Source organism: Phalacrocorax carbo, chromosome 10 (assembly GCF_963921805.1).
Source record: "Phalacrocorax carbo chromosome 10, bPhaCar2.1, whole genome shotgun sequence".
In the NCBI taxonomy this organism is placed as follows: domain Eukaryota; kingdom Metazoa; phylum Chordata; class Aves; order Suliformes; family Phalacrocoracidae; genus Phalacrocorax; species Phalacrocorax carbo.
In genome coordinates, this window is record NC_087522.1 from 24,833,145 (window position 1) to 24,852,885 (window position 19,741).

The window sequence follows — 19,741 nt, forward strand, 5'->3', positions numbered from 1 at the left end:
AAGAACAACTTCAAATCATATGAAAAGGGCATGCACTGCTGAACGACTTGTGAATCATCAGCCTTGAGGGAGGCAAGAACTTGCTCATGAGAATTCCTAAGAACTGAGCATGAACGTATCTGTCATGCACATGATTTTCAGAGTCTCCATAGGTGACTTCAAAAGCAGAAGGTAACTGCAAGGCACACTAGTCTGTGAGAGAGTTATAAATGAAATATATACTACTATTATGTATATGAATTACAGAAATATTATGTTATAGATAATGTATTATACAGGATACAATATTATACTAACATATACAAAAGATTTAAAAGTGACACAGAAGATTGCTTTGCTTGACCTGAATGGCAGGGACTCTCAGTTGCAGCCCAGGCTGACTAAGGGCATGTTTTATTTTATAAAAAAGTATTTTCTGGAGAGAGACTTTAAAACTGAACATCTAGAGTTCTCTGTTTCTGAGGGTTTCCTTTCCACTCAATTAATCCAATTTAGTCACAGGGAACTATCAGTCTTCAGAAGCTGAGTGAGACTATTTTGCCTCCAATCACAAGACAGCAAGATCAAGGAAGTAATGGCTACATTTATCATATTTAAAATCCCTATGATTTTGTGTAATTTTTGCCTTTCACGTAGCGACCCTTTGAAAACCAGAAACACAGAAAATATTTTTCCAGCGTTTCTTAAAGGCTTGATATGAACACGGACTTCAGTTTGTACTTGGTCTCCAAGATACTAGTACAGCCCTGCAAACTAGCTAGTTTATAAACTACGGAAGTTAAGACAGTAAGGGGAGCATAAAAAAACTGATGCATGAGAAAAAGATTCCAATGGGCCATATTAAAGAAAATTATAACTTCTGCCCTAAGAGTTGCAAGTCATTCCTTAATTTGTAGTGCTGTTGGAACACAAGTATCTCCAGTAGCCACTGAAAATTTCTCTGTGGTGTCCTCCCCTCCAAAGTGGCACACTAAGCAATAAACCCAGTACACTGCATTAGTAGACACTTTCTTAGCTGTACCTGTTTTTCAATGTTTGGTTTGCTGATCTGTACAGTCTGAGGTCCAGCGAGCCTGGTACCTGGTGCTGCTATCACGATGCTGGTGAGCTGTGCCATAGGGAAAGTTTTGGCTATGGTTGCTGTCTGCCCATTAACTACACGAACAGGATGTATGGAGTTCTGCGAGCTGGGTAAAGAGGTGGGTGTGAACTTTGTTGTCAACATCACAGGCCTCTGAATAAGCTGAGGAGCTGCAAGCATTGGAGGAGGTGCTGGGGCAATAGGAATGTTATTTTGGGCAACTGGTTTAGGTCGAACCTATCAAAAAAAAAAAAAGAAAAAAGAAAAAAAATAAGAGAGATTGTATATCAGCATTTCAGAAGAATGTTTTTGCTAAGTCTTTCAATTCAGCCTGTATAATCTGCCAAAGGTTGCTTGATTTTTTTTGTAGAGTCCAATTTTTACCATAGTGTCCTAGGTATGCTATGAGAAGCAAAAGCCACATTTTCAAACCTACTTGCATAAAAACCATCCATAACATCTGCATATGCAGTCACTGTCCCTGAAATGGCATTTGGATGCACAGACACTCATATTGCATGTTTATTGCCAAGTACCTTATCTGTATCTAAATCAACATATTGGTTTTGCAAGCTAAAAAAATCATGTAATATTTACAGGCACAGCTGAGGCTCTCATGTTACAAGTGTGTCTCATGGCTTTATACTGAGCCTCCAAGAAATCATGAACAGTTGATCGTGCCCTGAAAGAAATTATAATTTTCAGCAAATCCTTGTTACCTTTGTCAACTCTATATATTATTTAGACACCTGCACAACCAATCTTACTAAGCAAAAAAATTGTCAAGATTACACATTAATCCCTCATTGAAAGTGCTAAAGGCTACAGGTAAATGCAGTCATTACTCTCTTCTTATTTCACAAGAAAGAAAAGAGCCACAAGAACCTTCCAGTCCTCCACCACCAATACTTTATTTCTTACCCATTGTTAAGTTTGTACTTATCACATCATTACAAAGCACAGAAGTAGAATACATTACTCTGAAAATAAAGTCTTTTTCCTTATTTAATTTCTATTGTCCTACCCACCTTTAATACTCCATAATGCATTTTATAATGGAGAACTAGGTCACATTCCAACAGATCTCACCAATCCCAAATCTTAATCAGATACCAGCCTATACTTTCTTTTTTACTTTTGTAAAAGATTTAGACTTTTATGCACCATACCATCTATTTCTTACAAATTAAATAGTTCCTCCAAGCTGTTTTTGTAAATGAAGAAGCAATCTGTGTAATTTCCAAACCACGAAAGAAAAAGTAAACCACAAGTTGTACTGCTCAGGTGCAAACAGAGGTAACTCTCTGTTGCAATACAGAAATACTTGGGAACAATCTAGAGACATCTTGTTTTTCCTTTTTTGCTCAAGAGCAGCAAACAACGATTAGAGCAATTGAAGGCCTTGGGTGCTTGGATGCTTTGACTTTGCTGACACCTGTTCTGTGGGTTCATTTCATTTGATGCAAACAGGATAATATATGATCATCACATGTGAATTTCACAATCACAGACTCACGCAGGTTGGGAGGCTGCTCAGGCGGCCTCTAATTTGACCTCCTGCTCAGAGCAGGGCCCACACTAAACGCCGGCCTCATGACATTGCTCAGGGCTTTGTCCAGATAGGTCTTGTAAAACTCCAAGGATGGAGCTTCCGCAACGTCTCTGGGAAGCCTCTTCCCCTTCTAATTGTCCTCAAGGACAGAACTGGTTCCTTATACGCAGTCTAAACCGGAATTCCCTCTTCCAATTTACGATCACTGTCTATAATTCTCCTGCCAAGCAACTGTCTCCATCTTCCTGGTAATTTCCTTGCTGATATTGGAAATAAGGCTGCTGTTAGGGTGCCCCAAAACCTCTTCTCTAAACTGAACAAGCCCAGATCCCTCAGCCTCCCACTATAGGTCATACATTCCTGCCCCCCTGCAATCTTAATGGCCACCTTCTGCTGGATTCCTTCAAATTTATCAACTTGTTTCTGGTACCAGGGGGTCCAAAACTGTATATCAGATCCAGTTTTATGGTTGCTGAGGAAAGATGGATTATCTCTTCCCTTAATCTACTGGCTGTGGTCCTGTTGGTAGAGCCTAATACGCCGCCAGGGCACAATGCTAGCTTAGCTAGTGTCAACCAAGACCTTTTAAGCAGTGCTGCTCCCCAGCCAACCAGCCCCCAGCCTGCATCTACGCAGGGGGTTAGTCCATTCCAGGTGCAAGACTTTGCCTTTTTCCATGCTGAAGCTCAAAATATTCCTGCTGTCTAGGACCCTCTGAATGTCAGCACTGCTTCAAGGGTACTGACTGCACCCTCAAATTCGGCATCATCCGCAAACCTGTTGAGGATGAGTTGCTTCCTCCACCACATCACCAATAAGGACTGACAAAAATTATGTTCATAGAAAGTATCTCCTATCTACAGTATAATTAAGTTCCTTCTACTATTGCTTCCTCTCTGTACACTCACCTGTGGAAGAAAATTTGGACGAGGAGTAAGTCTGGGAGGAGGGATGAACTGCGGCACTTTTATGGGCTGAGGCGTAGCCTGAACCTGCTACAAGAACATAAGAGAGTTCAGTAAGAGGAAAATAGCTTTGAAGTCTTTCACCAAAATTAACATCCTGAATATATTTTCAGACCTGATGTCTCCAGTTTTCTACTCTGTAAATAATTTTTCACAGTAACAGATTCCTTGTTAGAAACGTTTAAAGACAGAGATAATCTTACTTCCCAGTTCCTACACACCTTGCATCACAAATTGAAGGTATTTTTACTTTTAGTTCAACTGTACTAACTACTGCGCTCTGCAATCTAAAACCATTTCATCTGAAGATAATGAAAACTGTTTATTTTAATAGTTAAAAATTGGCTTTACAACAGACAGAAGATAGCAGACTTCAATGTCCAGCTATAAGAACCACTGTCTTTTCATATTGAATAGCATACAGAAGAATGAAAGGATGTGCCATGTGAATAGAAAAGATATGGAAGTTACAAACTCTTTTAGTAATGTTAAGACTCTATGAGGGGCTAAATACACACCATGAAATTTTAAAAAGTAGGCCACCCATTTGAAACAATTAAGAACTGCTTTTAAGGCATCCTAAGTACTTCCCTGCCTAACTGAAATCAGTTGGATGGAGCTGCCACATGATAACTTCTGAATAGCACTACTAGATATCCTGAGTACTCAGTGAGATTCGCTGAAATTAATGTCCGTGTTAGTTTCCAACCTTCTGCACTTCTTTCCACCCACATAAGATTGCAATTGACTTTAAAAAGGCCTTGTACTGATTAATTAATGCTTGGCAAAATAGTCTGAGATTTTTAATGAAGTTTGATACAGAAACATAAATCACGGACATTAAAACAAAATCACCTCCCCAAACCAAAGTAAGTTATTCAGCAAAGAAATTAAGCACAGACACAAAGGACAGATGAGAGTGGTGCAAGCGATAACATGGGAAAAGAGAACAGTATAAAAAACCCTACTCAAATAGTTGTCTCTGTTCTGACTGCAAACATATGCCTCATTAGGAAGCCAAATTTCTTCCATTTGCATTACTAAACTGTATTTTTCAGTAAAGATAAAGTGGATTTATATTTAGTGAAGCCCTAACCTTTATTCCAGAAGAAAAATCTCCTTGTCATGATGGTGTGCAATACCTGGTTTCCAGACCAGGCCCAATTCTAAAACTTTCTTCTTTTATTCCTAGGCGGCTAACTATTCTGGAAAAGACTGTGTGATGTAATCAAAGAGTTTTCCAAAATATATGCTTAAGAAAACAAGTTCTGTATATGTGTATGAAAAAGTGGTGAGTGAAGATGTGGTAGGGGGCCAAGTTAAGTGATGTTTCTAACGCCAGAGACTTTATCACACAAAGGGAACGAGAGAGATTGACTCAAAAAAATGGAAGATGAAAACCTAAACTGATCAAATGAAGAAAGTCTGACATCTCCTTTACCAAAGAAAAGAGCAGGAATTCTGCAGATCACAGCAACACAGATTAGGTAGGGGTTAAACAATCGCTACTTCCCCATGACTAACAATAAGTAATGGGGGAAACTTTACACAGAGGTGATGATGGGACTGATTTAACTCTATAAAGCAAAACAGTAATAGTAATAACAACCCATGTAGGTATTAAACGCTTTTCTCTTAGACTATTCATTTTAACAATGTCAACCAGTGAAGACTCACGACATGTCCCTGCTATTCCTCCTGTTCAAAAACCTGACTGTTTTGTTAATTTTTTTCCCAATAGCCCTCTTGAACACTAAACACACACATATCTGCAGGGCAAACACATGACACACTTACCAAAGTTACTGTGTTTTTTGCCACTATTTGGACTGCCTCAGCTCCTGGCCCAGTGACCTTATTTGTTGTCTGGAGGTTGACTGGTGCATTCTGCGCATCAGTGCTGAGGACTGCTTTCTGATTGTTGTTGATAGCAGTAACCATGGCAATGGTAGGTCTCTGACCCACAACAGAGGCAGGCATGGTCGCAGTTGCTGCTTTCAAGACGAGAGGTAGTGTCTTAGTGGTGATCATAGAAGCTGTAGTTACAGTTTTCTAAGGGAAACAGAAAACACACTGTAAGAGAGAGACACTTCGTATCAGACAGGCCGTGGGTTGGTTAGTCAGAAACAATAGACAGTAAGAAAAAGAAAAGGCAGCGCTGAGTCTATCTACCTGTTGTTCACACAAGCACATTATCTTACACCTCTGAAAACTGGATAGCTAGAAAGGATTCTCATTTGGGGCACCTGTTGGGTCTATTTTATTCATCTGCAGCATTACAGATCAATTCAAAACGAATTCCTGAGAAAATGACAACCAAGTGTTGGTAGCAGCATATGCATTTTCAGATCTTTAGTTTCATATTACTTCCAAATACGTACTGACAATGTCAAACCTACAAGGTAAAGGTTTACGAAACATACCAGCTAACTAGCTTCTCACCAATTAAAACTCAAATTTTCCAATGGAAACTTTATTTACAGAGATGCTCATGATCAGAGGAGGAGGGAAAAACATTCATAAGTTGGTTTCTTTATGAACAAAAACATATTTTCATTTTGGGTAGCCCAAATTTCTGTTTTAGCAATACAATAGTTATTTAGCCTTTATCTTTCTTTCCTAAGAATATCAGTAGGGCTTATCCTGAAGTTGTAAGAGCTGGCTGTTAGTCTGTCCAGCTGCAGACAATTAAGTTTAACTTCTATGAACGGGGTTGTTTTGGAACAAGAATGCGATGCCATGATTGCCCTCAGCCTGTTCTAGAGAGTGGTTTTGAATCACTTAATACCAGCATTTACCTGAAACGCCTGAACACACTATGCCCACAAATTCCAAAGTTAAAACTACTATAATTTCATAGTTTTGTTTTAAAAATGTACTGTCTTCTAAGATGTTGAGTGAAATGGACAATTATGAATCTCATTCAAAAAGCAACAAGGCAAGAGAGTCTCTGTATAAAACCAGAACACAGCGTGCACAGAAAACTCATGGCAAGGGACACTCAACAGAGAACGGCAAGTGAGCTTATTTCTTTTCTCTTGATGTAAAAAATCACTGTACCAATGGCACTGCACCTTCAAAACAGTTACTGGCATGATCATGTGCTCGTAGTATGAAATAACCACCATTTCCTCCTGATGTCGGCACTAGGCCCTACAACAGGAAAACTGAGAACTCGGGACCAGGTAAGCCTTTTTTGTGTGCTGAACATGCCTCATTTAGACTGCTTGACTTTAATCACCCAAGACCTTTCTCTTCCTTCTAATAAAATAATGTAAATATATTTCCAGTTGGATTCTTCAGTATTTTCACCAATATTATTTCCTTAAACAAAAACGCAGTTTATTTTCACACCTCTAATTTCATAATGCTTAAACTATACCCCTAACTGTTCATTATGCACAAGTGTGAAAAAAATTCACAGTAAATGCCAAATCAAAGCATAATTCATGTTTCAATTTTATATATTTAGATAAAATCCAGATGTAATTAACTTTTTCTTGCCACAACATGAACAATTCCCTTAACTTTTTATCTGAGATTCAAGAGTGTCTTACTGACCTCTGCTGCACCTTCTCCAAAGCAAGAGGCTCCATCCCCCTAATGCCGTAACATTATTCAAGCTTTTCCAATGAGGTGTAACATGGTATCATTTTCACAACCACTACATTGATCCATAAACATTTCAAAGAGAAGTGTAATTGGTCAGGTAATACAGGACTGTGACTCTTTCAAGGGGTTCTAGTAAGTCTGTAAGTACTAGGAGTATAGTTTCAGTCAGCAGATCACCAGCTTGAATAAACCTGTTACTCTGCTGAGCATTAATTACCTCGGTTAGTCTAAAAAGTTTTCAATGCATGAATTCATACTGAAGTGGAATTCATAGTAAGTCTGCATTACTTCACATAACAACATTCCAATAACATGACCTTTTAGCAGGCTTGCTGTTTTATGAAAATTTAAAAAGCCCCTCTTACTGGACTATATTAAGTATATTAAAATGTCACTATTAAGACAGCGTATATTCCTTGATTCCTAAATTTAATTACTCTGAAAACAATCAACAAACAGATTATCTTTACTGACACAGCCTTGGAAAGATGTATTATTTACAAAGGTAGGCACCAAAAAACTTTCAGGAGAAACAAAATATCTGACTTTTCCTTGCTGAAAGAGATCGAGGGGCAACAGAGGCACAACCTTACATGCAAAATGTGTACAGGAGCAAGTGAGGTTACTTCAAAACTATACCAACGTAAATAAAACGAGAAGAGTGTTAAGGATAAAAGCTGCCTTATTTATTCAAATGAGAGGATGACTGCCCTTCAGTTTATAATTACTTTCCAAGTACAACTGTAGCAATGATAGTCAGAAGGCTGTAGCAGTTTTTTGACTGTTTCACTAGAGGGCTCTTTAACTTTGAACAAAACCTCAATTTTTACAACCCAGGAGATGACCTGGAAGTTAATGCATGAATGCAAAGTGTGGAATACTGAGAAGTGCATGAAACTGCTTTTGCAGTCATATTTCCTGACTGAAAACCAGAGACCAGTGATGCAGCAAATAGATCCACTGTTCGTCTGTAAACACTGTAGGACACAGTAATATTTACTTCTTTGTTCTCTTTTAGCTTTGATATAGAAGTCGTTGTTCAAAAAAGCCTTTTCGTTAGTTAAGTTTGCTTAATTTCATTGATATTCTTTTATCAAAAATACAATTACCTAAGTCTCTCACATACATTTCTAGACAACATCCAAAACAACCTGTTGAGTTAACGAGAAAAGTAACAGCCCAACCACTTCTCCCCCTTCCGTTTCAAGGAAAAGGGAAGACAAGAACGACCATCAGCCAAAGCTACAGTTGCGATTCACCGCAACATGCATAAAGTAAACTTCAGGGGTGAATTCTGCCACCTGCCTATCCAGGAAAACGCAAACTGCTGAGATTGCATCACTGGGGAAAAAAAAGACCTCACATACACTTCTTTTTACAAAAAACCTCCCTGCATTTTCTTGCTGTTTTCCTAGCACGCTTTGGGGATTCTACATATCTGAACAGGAGAGACACCGAATCAGCATGGAATTGCCCTCTCAGTAAAAGCAGACCACTTTCTCCAGTGAGTTCTGGGATTGTGTCTCTAATCCTCTACTGTACTGAAATCCACTTGTACCTTCCCCATAACGGCACTACTTTCTAAAATTCAAACTTTGCAATTACCATTGTATACTTTTAGACCAATCCTTGAAGACTCAGGTAAATATTATTTGATATGAGTTACATCTGTTTCAAAAGAACCAAAGAGAAAGAAAAGGGAAGTGTTTTCTTACATTTTGTTCACAGATATAGTGAGCAGTCTATTAGTCTTTTAAAAATAAATTATTTTAATCAAACACATCATACAGCACATGTGAAGTCTTCAGTGGTTTTTGAGACCTACTGGGCACGGACAATCATTCATTTACCTACAGAAAAGATGGGTTCATCTGCTTAACTTTTAATTTATTTTTAAGGAAGGTGATACTGCCACCCTTCTTTTCTGTGAGGCTATGATCTGACTTTTAAACACTATGGTTTGGGGTTGGTTTTTTTTGACTCAGATAGGAGGTTATTTCCGAAAAAAACCCACAAGACCCATATGTGCCTATGCATAAAAGGAGAAATTCATATTGTCTCACTAACGGGTGTAAGTGAAAGTTTGTAATTTTCTCTCTCCACCTTTCTCTGTGGTGGTTTGGTTTTTGCTTTTTTTTTTTTTAATTAAACTTCACCTTCAGCAAGGAAAAGAATTATTGTAGAGATTTTTACCTGTGATCCAATCACATTTGGAGAGGGTGCAGTAGACTGCTGCTGCTGTTGATGGTGGTGTTGCTGTAGCTGTTGTAGTGGTTGCGGCTGTGGTGTCTGTAGTTTGTTTTCTGACTGTGCCAACGGCTGTATTTGAAACTTACTGTCCGGCTGTTCCTGCTTCACTATCAAATTCTTTCGAAGTTGTTCCACCACTCTTTTCTACCAGATAAAAAGAAACATAAACAGATATTATGACAGTTATTATCTTCTCTAATACACGCAGCTAACACCTAAAGTTACATTTATTTGATGTAAATAACTGCTCAGCAGCTTACTGGCATTTTTTTTTTTTTTTTTTAAACTTGAAACATTGGTGTTATCTAGTGAGCAGAGCATCAAAACAGGCCACAGAGGAGTACTGCTGCCCAGTAGGGTGACCTTGCTCTCCTTGCAGAAACCCTGCCATCGAAATTCAGCCTATTCACAAACCACTGCAAGACCTCATTAACCTGTATTCACTTGAGACTTGTTAGCATTCAGATTCCAAAGTTTTTGACTCCTTCAAACGAGCACCCTTCCTACACGGTGACAAAAAAGGACTTCAGGTTGAAGCCTCAGGGTTGACCTCAAGGCAATGGGGATGCCATTTTGTACCAAGCATCAAAACTGAGTGGAGACAGAACCAGTTTGAGTGTGAAGTGGGGAACAGGAAGGGCATGGATGTGTGGTCAATCTGTTCAATATTATTGTCATCTGAAAGCATATCAGATAGGGATACCTATGTGGGAAGGAAACCACACAGGTTTATTTCCTCCCAGCTTAAAAGCTTCCTATTACATTATAGCCTCCATGAAAGTTTGAAATTATTTAAAAAAGAAGTTTCTTCTCCTGGTAGCCATTGCGTATCTTTAGAAGGCAACTCAAGAGGTTTAAGAGCAGACCTGCAGAACAAGATACTCTGTCACCACATGGGTAATAAGGACTTGAAATTTATGGTCATATTACACTTCAGTGTAGGCAAGGGTGAAAACACCATGAGACTTTTTTTTTTTCCCCCTTTTGCAGGCATTATAGCAAACAGACATTTTTTTCTTATGCTCCAACCACACCCAAATTAGGATAGCCTTAAAAGGATTTAGATATATACTTAAGCCCCCTTGATCAAGAGCATACGCATACTGCAAAACAGTTATATGACAAGGTTGGCTTCAGAAGAGGACAATGAAGTCAACAGAAGTGGTAAGGGCTCAACTGAGAAAGCTCTTGTGGAAACAGAAAAGGTCAGAAAACCTCTACCAGAGCCAGGCACTAACAGAGTGGGCTGCCCCAAACAATTCCACTTAAAACAGAACAGAAAACAACCCAAACCATTCTGACAATATAAAATGTTTAGATTTTCCTTTTGAAGCATTACTATTAAGACACAGTACAAAACAGAGAGATAGAAGAAAAAAATCAACCCAAAAAGTCCCACTATTTATAACTAACTGAAATAATTTTTTTCCCCTTAAATTTCTTTCACACAGGATTATGAAATTCTGACCTAACAAATATCTGTTCTCCACATAGTTCTTGTGGACATACTGTAGACTTTTTGATTCTGAGTATCTTGCTTACGATGAGTTAAAACTGTGCTGTGCCTCACACACTGAACATGTACCTCTAGCTCAGAAGAAGATAATAAAAGGCACAGGGTCCCAAGTTGGTTGATTTGAGAACTGGAACTTTAAAAAGCCAAATAAAACACACAATCAGCAAAAAACCCACCCCCGCTTCATAAGGTTGAAATGTGTGAGCTCACACGACTGACTGTATTCAGTGACTCAGAGGCGGACAGAGGACTGCCTGGCTTCTACAGACTCCCCAGCCCTGGCTGGGGATGCACGCTCAGCTCCGATGAGAGAAACACAGCCCCAACCTCACTGAAAAGTCAGGGAGTTGGTAACGGATGGCAGCGCGAAGAAACTATTTTACACTGCATCCAGAAAAGTGCTAAAAGCCGTCAAAGCCCAAAAGCTGCAAACTGTTTGTTACCTTCTAGAAGAAGGAATAAATAATTGGAGGTATAGAGGGCATTTTTCTAATTCAGATATTTTACATAGTTTTAAATGGCCGGTGTCTACAAGCTCATTTGTACATGTAATAACTGAACAATCATTTAAAACTGCTTTCTGAAAAGAACAACCACGTTAACGTGCAAACCAAAGTGCCATGTCAGCAAGCAGATACAAGGGCTGAAAAAACATTTCCAGAGAGTAACCCAAGTGGGGGGTGAGGGGAGAAAGAAGCGAAGCAGGAGAGGAAATAATGCAACATGCCTATGGAATACCTGCCACAATTTGGACTGCACATAAACTGCACAGGAGGCTGAAGAATTACTGTACCCGGCATGATCAGGAAGGGAGTTTTTGTCTTCCACAGATGCCTGGATGAAATTCAGTGATAACAGTGCTCTTCTACTGATTCCCTAACTGGAGAAAAAGAGCAGCAATGGCCCCAAAATTAATTTCCATGTTGTTCTTTACAATGGGAGGGAACACTAGTGAAAGGATTAAAAAAATAAAAAAGAAGAGAGAGAGAGGAGAGGGAGAGGCAGGCTGGAGGACTCCTCTCTATACTGCTACGGCAGGGCGAGAGCCAGCGAGGACGGGAGCAGGGGAGCGGGAGTGAGGTGAGTCACATCGCATTCACACGCCGCCTGTTCCACCCCCGTGCCCGAACCACGCCGTGCAGAGCTGGGGAAAAACAGGGCCGAAGCACAACTTTTATTAGTGCCTTGCGCAAAAAACTGAGGCTCAGCATATTTGACACAAGATGGATAACGTGAGCGGAAAAACGCTGTTGCTCTGGAAGTCTACGCTAGCCTGTTAGAGGTTGCTGAGAACTGCCTGGCAGCAGCATAACCTGCCATCCATACCCATTATGCTGATATTAAATTGGAAGAAACATCTAATGCTTTTAAGATTCAGAGAGTAAAACTGAAGTTTGCAGTGCATGCCAATTGCTTACTCAGTTTATTAAGCTGCTTCTACCAACTGTCAGTAAAAATACCACACTGAAACTACAGAAATCATTTTACTATCTGCAAGACTGTCAGGATTATCTGTTTGCTAGTACTTATCAAGAGGGACTCCAAAATTACTTAGCTTAATTAGCAAAACCAGACAAGACTCTCAGGGTTGCACCTACACGGGAAGTAAGAGCAGATCTATGCCCATTTTCAGCACTACCCTCCGCTGTGTCCTCCTCTGCACAGCCTCAGCCCACGCTGCTGGTCCAACACCGTACGGCTCCTCCACAGCATCCTGTTGGAACTGCTGCTCTGCAGCCACACAAGAGACCTGGCACGTGTCTGTCTCAGCAATGTTAGCAGAGCCTCATTTTGTAGGGGATTAAACAAAAGGGCAGTATGAAAGAAACCCTTGTCTACTATCAGACTTGATACTTCATTAAAACTGTATTTTTAAATTGTTCTTGAGTTATTTGACTGTTCTGAATCAATTCTGAAGGCCATTTGTGCTGCAGAAAGTACAATCTGTATGACTGATATTTGCCAAGGCTGGTATAAAGTCCTAGCTACGTGTGATAGAGATTGAGTGCCAGGGAGACTGAAGTTATCTACCAGTACCGCAGAACTCTTAAGAAATACTCCTAATTCCTTAAATGTAGTCATTGCCATTTTTAATTCCCACTCCTATTTAGGAATATTTAATTTAATGAAATTCTTATTGATGAAGTCAAAACTTTAAATTGAGATTAACTCAATCATAAATACATCATCATAAAAACAATATTATTGTTTTCTGCATGTCAGAAAGTTCTAACCCTCCCCACATTCTAAAATAATTTCTTTTCCTGCAACACTATGAATGTATGAAAAGCATTTGTCTTTCAAGTTTACTGAATCTTCCTCAAAGCCGAATGCCAATTCTCCTCTTTACATCCAGAACGTGAAAGAGATTAATAATCACATCCTTTCTTCTAAACTGTATTCCACCCAAAAAGTAACTGCTAGCCCTCTGCAACGGTTACTCTCAGACCACTACAAAACCCATTCCTTGAACGGTGCCCGTAAGCATACCACATAATCTCATAGCTCTTGCTGTTCTGACATCTTCATTGCTAATCTCATCAAGAACCGTTCACACCACTGAGTTCACAGAGCCCCAGACATCTTACATGACCCTTTCTTAAAGGTAATAATTGTAATCAATATTGTGACATTTAGTGATACCCGGTTCTCATTCATGCCACAGGCCAGATCCTAACACAGCATCAGAAGATTATTTTTGTTTGATTAATCAGATAATCTGCCTCTGTGTCTTGTTGGCCATAGATCTGTGCCAAAAGGTGTCTTCTATGTGCTCATATAAAAACTATCATGAATATGTTGCTATAAGATAAGGAAAGCCCTTGGAGCAAACTTAAAAGCTTAGTAAGGTTTAAATATAACGTTATTAGCTAAGCATTATTTCAATTTTAAGCAATCAATAACAAAGTAGTTCTCTGAGTACAGCAATTTTTAAAATACTAGGTCCCTTGTTATATTCGGTGATACATTTTCTTTGTCATCCAGGAAACATGTCCAGAAAAGCATACTGATCTTAAGGCAGGCCTGTTTTTAAACTTAAAAAAAAATCTCTAAAAATTAAAAAATGTAAAAGTCTTCTAAAAATGGGAGAGGAAAGTAGAAGTACTAAGCAGCCTTGCAGTTTTTATATCACAAAACCAAACTGATGCAGTTTGAACTGCTCAACCACCTGGTAGCGACCCGCCTTCCTGCTCCACCAATTCCAGGCGGTCAGCCACTAGGGATCCTCTGTTACCTGATCCCTCCAATGACCAAGAAATGTTCTCTCGAATATAAAAGTTGCCAACTGCCGAGACTGAAATGGTAAGAGAAAGTACTGATTTCAAACACGCTTCAACTTGGGAGTGGGGAGGATGGAGAGAATATCACTGCTCTGCAATCTTCCTTTCCAGCCCCATCCCCTGCTGCTACCCCAAGAGAAGTGAAATACCTCTGCTTTTTGACAAAACAGAGACCAAAACTTCCGTGGCAGAAAGAAGCTAAAAGATTTTGTAGCGCTGGCATGGTTAGTCTTTAACCTGCAAAGGGAGTGGAATTTGGGAGTGGAAATATTAATAGCAAAGAGAATAATTGTGCACCCATCTACTGCTTTAAGATAGTATCTAATATTTCAAATAGTGGAAATTGATAACGCAGAACCTACACCTGTGAGAAAAAAAAAAACCACAACTGTTGTACAAAACAACCTGAAATTAATTCCATTGAAAGACTGATCAAAGGTCTATAAAAATATTTTCAGCTATTTCTGTCATTATCCTGTATTTTTATGGAATTTTCCACTTCTGGCTGTGCTTCGCCCATACACAGATCTTTTTATCAACAAAAAAAATCTAAACCAACTAAATCAGAAAGAATTTGATTCCAAGAAAAGAACATGGTACAATTTCCCACTTCTTAAAGGTGATCAAACTGGCACCAATACCTTTCAGTCCGAAAAGACTCTCTTGGTACAGGGGTCCTTGTGTGCTGAATGGGAACATAGCAGTGAGGCTGGGAGACAACCTCCATCGCCTGTTTGAACGTCTTACTGGGCATGATTACTGAAATGTGCACTGATTCTTTTTATAGTTTAAAAACCTATTTTTTTTTAAGCTTTTGTTAAATACACAGATATCTTAACCACACCCAGACAATAGCTGCACTGCCAACAGTCCAGTAACTGTCCCACAGAGCATGTGCTGCATTCAGCCCACAGAAAACACAGCTAAAAGCTGCACAAAGATAAAAAGACGACTTCTGCATGTCTAAAAAGGGTTGTGGAACACGTTAGGGGAACTGAATGATCCTCCTCCCTCTGCCGTGATGGTCCTGTGGGATTAACTGAGGAATACATTTATGATACTGATGAGCACTAGTGATGGACCGAGTCAGTACAGTTAATTTTGGTACATGCCCTAAATTCATGAGGTTGCTTTGCAGTCTTAATATCTTTAATACAATTAGTGGATATGGCATAGAGTAGCTTGTGTAAAATGGAGTTTAAAGAAATCTTCATTCAATAAAAATTGACTTTGACGTTTTGTCAGATAAATATTTTTACTTAGCATTGGCACGATATGAAAAGCATTCTTCTCATTAAAAATGCTTGTAAACTTATTACACTTCATTATATTTTAAACTATTTAAAATAATTACAACAGGTGATTCTGAATCCAATGCACAGTTCACGCATGAACATACGTACTTCGAAAAAGAATGTGGGGCTTTTCCTTTATGACAGAGAAACGCTACTTGAAGTTGCTGAAATCATTCAGAAATGAATTATGTAAGTTCTGGAAATAATGTTCATTCCCTTACCCTTAACAGGGGGTAACGCTTATCAGTTTTTATTTTATTTAAAAATATAGCTAGAATTCTAAATAAAAATGACCAAAAATAGCTGCTGTGCCATTTTGCTTTCTGTGACTTCTTGATTGCTTTATTTTCAGTACCATGTCTTCAACCATTTGCAGCACCACAAGACCAATTAATTTTTGGACGGGAATGTTGTACTGTGAAATGCCTTATGCATCACTGTCTTCTCATTTTAGAATTTCTACTCTTGCACAAAGTAGGGAACAGGGACTGAACTAGTAGGAACACACACATACAATGTTTTCCTGCAGCTTGTATATTAAATAAATGTAATACCTACCTTCTCACCCCAGTAGTTATGTTAATGGAAAGAAACTTACAAGAAAGCTACAATAATTAAACAATAAGCAATTAATGAATGAAGAATTAATTGTATGACAACAGGCAAAACAGAGCAGGAAAAACAGTTAAGTGCAGTACTTTGAATGTAATTAAGGAGGAATGGAATGAAAGGAGTGAAATTAATTTATTTTTTTTCCCACAAGGTTTGACAAAGCTTGGTTTGGTTTACGTTTTTCTGTTTCCCAGATATACTTCTGAGCACAAATATGAACTAGTAAAAGAATGTGGGGATCACCTCAACATAAAGAAGAAGTGAAAAAAATTTAACTGCTGACTACCATGCAAAAGGTGCTCGTTTTAATTTTATCTTGCCCATCTCGGTATTGTTCTACCCCAATTTGTTGGGGGTGGTGGTGGGGTGGTGGTGGAATCTCCTTAGGAAAAAAAACCCCACAGAATCAAAACCAAACCAAACCAAAAAAATAAGCCACCTAGACTGTGTAGAAATGAAACAAGGGTTCTTTTGTACTTCAGCGTAAAGTTTGCAAGATGTCTGACTAAACCTAGTTTTCCAGAAGTGTATAATCTGGTCTTATAAAATCTGTCATGGACTGAAGCTTGGGATATAAAATCTCAGCACAAAAAATACTGTGGATTATTATTCCTATGCAGGAGAGCACGCAGGAACAACCACCCCCATGGGAAAGGCGTTTGCATCTATCCATGGCAGCCAGTTGTCTAAGCTAAACGTCTCTGCCACGGAAGTCCTGCTGCTTCCCTTCCCTCTGATTCACCTCAGAATGTAACATCCTTTAAACTGAATTTCTCTAAATTAAGCAAGCCCCGTAGAGCGATTTAAATTTGTAAACTTGTTTCATGTTTTACAAACTATCAACCTAAACAGGTCTACTACTTTATCTGGTAACTCCTCATATTTTTGAATAACCCAAGTGGAAAGGGTAGTAATCAAGTAATTTTACAGTGTACTACTGCACAGTAACACAGTCCCTTGAATAAAAATTAATCAGATTCAGCAGGATTCCTGTGCATCCTACAGCTATTCTCATGACTGAATCACAGCTCCTCTCCTCATAAAAGGAAACACACACAATTCATGCTCATGTGCTTCACACATGATCGGAAGTATCAAGCAAAATGACTAGCTTTATTTCAGCACAGAATGCAAACTTGTTCTTTTGTTAACAGAAAGATCTGGATGCTCAAACTACATTGTACAACCACCTGTTGATTACTCTGATGTCGTTATCAGCATCTAATATTTCATTTCTACAGTTGCTTCACAAACTAACAGCAGCAGACAGGCTTTTTCCTTATGTCATCAGCCAAATACTGTTTAGCACCAATTCAATTAAAACCCATCGCTCACGACATTGCATCACAATTCACTGTTGATCTCTAGTTCATAGGCAGAGTGAGTTATCGAAGCAAAAAGTCACAGTCTCACCTCATTTGAATGAGAGATTTTCTCTTCTTCCTAGCCACTTAAACAGTATATCAAATACAGATATTCCGACCAGCTAAATATACCTGCTGTACTATTCTCTTTAGGTAACCAAGCACCATCAAAACAAAGAATGCCCGCTTCACAGAGAAAACATCAAATTAATTCACTGCAGAAGACCCAAATTTCTGTTCTTCAATTGTATCAAGGTTTGTGGATCAGTCAACAGTGACTCTCTGAAAAACAAAGCAATGGTTCTTCCTTAGCCTCCTGATTTAAATGGCATGGGGAGGTGAGACTTTGTCCCTGTGTTTGTTTATCTCAGCGCAAAAAGTGCCTTGCTAAGGAAGGCTAAAACTACCCCAACAACTTAATATTTAGTGACCTTCCACCTCTCTTAAAAACACACAAGAACATGCATTTTGCCAGAAGAATGGAAAGCTACCTTTTTCACGAGGGAGGCAGAGCTACTGGAGATAGTTCAAAGGAAACCCACAAACATAATCAAGGACCTGACAAACAACACCGGGTAATGTGAGGCTTACTAGGGCTCAGCATAACCGGTTTACTACAGAAAAGCTTGAGAGGTGACTTCTTACTGAGTATAGATATTTACACATGGAGAAAACATCTGATGATGGGGGGGGGGGGTGTTTAGTTTCTCTGAGAAATGTAAAATGATGATTCTGTGGCTGCAAGTTGAAGGTAGACAAATTCAACCTCGAAATAAGATGCCGAGATAGTTAAATGCTGGAACAGCCTAATATGAGCGGTAATGGCTTGCCATGATTTGAAGTCTTTAGGACAAGGTCATACAGCTTCCTAAAGGAAACATTTAATATAAGTTTTGGAGGAGACTGTGCAGCACTCGTGAGGGGGAGCGGGCCGTGGAACCTGGAAAGCCTCTGCTCATGCCCATCCTGTAGCAGGGACAGTGCAAATGGCAGCACTGTTGCCAGCACACTTCTCCAGCACTGAAACTCCGCATAAAGACAGTCCTACTCTTCAGAATATGAACATGTCCAGGGGCACTAAAAACCAGATATACTCAAGCTTGTTTTTTCACCTTCCTCTGAAACACAAGATATTGTCCACAGCTAGAGAGAAGAAGCTACAACAAAGCAAGCTTATCTTCTTCCTTAGATACCTTTTATTGTATGCCTTCTTTACAGTCTCATTCATTTTAGACTTGGAATGGGAGCAGATTTCCCTGGGTCAGACTTGATAGGATGTTGGTTTTTGACCTCCCTCTACAATGCAGGATGTGGACTGCCTGCTAGGTTTAGCTGGGCAAATTTCCCCTGATCAACCTGCTGTCATTGCAAAGGCCTTTGGAATAACTGGCAGACCAATCCACCACCTGTTTTCTGGAACACAAACATGTGGAAGACAAAAATTTAGTCTCCTGATGACCAAACTGTCCTAGTCTCCCTGAAAGCAGATGACATCACACAGGAGTACCAGGGTAGAATATAAAGGCCTCTAACATGAAGGAAGTTAAACTGGTTCATCCCCTTGTCCTTTTTTGATTTGATGTGTAGCGTCTTCCCTCCACTTCCTATATGCAGTTTAGTTTCACAACTAATGTTTATCAGCATTCTTTTAAAAGAAAAAGAAATCTGCGTGCTAGATGAAAGAAAAAAAAGATTTTATGAACATGGTAGTTTTCAACAGATGTACATAGTACCTAACTTAATTAACATGACCAGGGGTTAGTATCTAATCTCAAATTTCTTTTAGTTCTAAGAATGTAAACCTTAGTAGCTGTTTTTGCTCCCACCAGAACTCTTTCTGTGAAAGTTTATCCCTTGCTATCAAAATGCCTTAGGAAGGTGTCATCACTTCATCCAGCAAGGCAACAGTAACGTGATGCACAGACACGAAGCAGCCACGCATAGAACACAGATCTTTCTGGCTTTGATGGACACCTCACAGGAAAATGCATTTGAGACCTGTTATATCAATACAGACAATATCCAGCATGAATAAAACTACTAACAGAGACCACATAGGGGAATGTAAACATTCCTACCCATAAGTTCATACTACTTCTTCACAGTGTGCTTGCTTGTTTGACGGTTATACTGTCATAATTTTAGACTGTTAAACCTCTGCTCTAGGGTTTATAAAAGATCAGAGCACTTGTCACTCTCAGTGCAGGTAGAGT

At 39.1% G+C, this 19,741-nt stretch overlaps 1 protein-coding gene across 17 annotated transcripts in view; it reads right to left on the reverse strand.

Annotated features, from left to right (window-relative positions):
* PHF21A (PHD finger protein 21A) overlaps window positions 1–19,741 on the reverse strand; it is a 134,343-nt gene that overhangs the window by 22,294 nt on the left and 92,308 nt on the right. For all 17 annotated transcript variants that reach the window (XM_064462568.1, XM_064462569.1, XM_064462567.1 and 14 more), the window contains 4 exons: window positions 9,404–9,604; window positions 5,396–5,650; window positions 3,542–3,628; window positions 1,022–1,318 (listed from right to left, as the gene is read on the reverse strand). In XM_064462568.1, coding sequence (XP_064318638.1) covers window positions 1,022–1,318; window positions 3,542–3,628; window positions 5,396–5,650; window positions 9,404–9,604 — 840 coding nt within the window. The remainder of the gene's footprint in view (window positions 1–1,021; window positions 1,319–3,541; window positions 3,629–5,395; window positions 5,651–9,403; window positions 9,605–19,741) is intronic.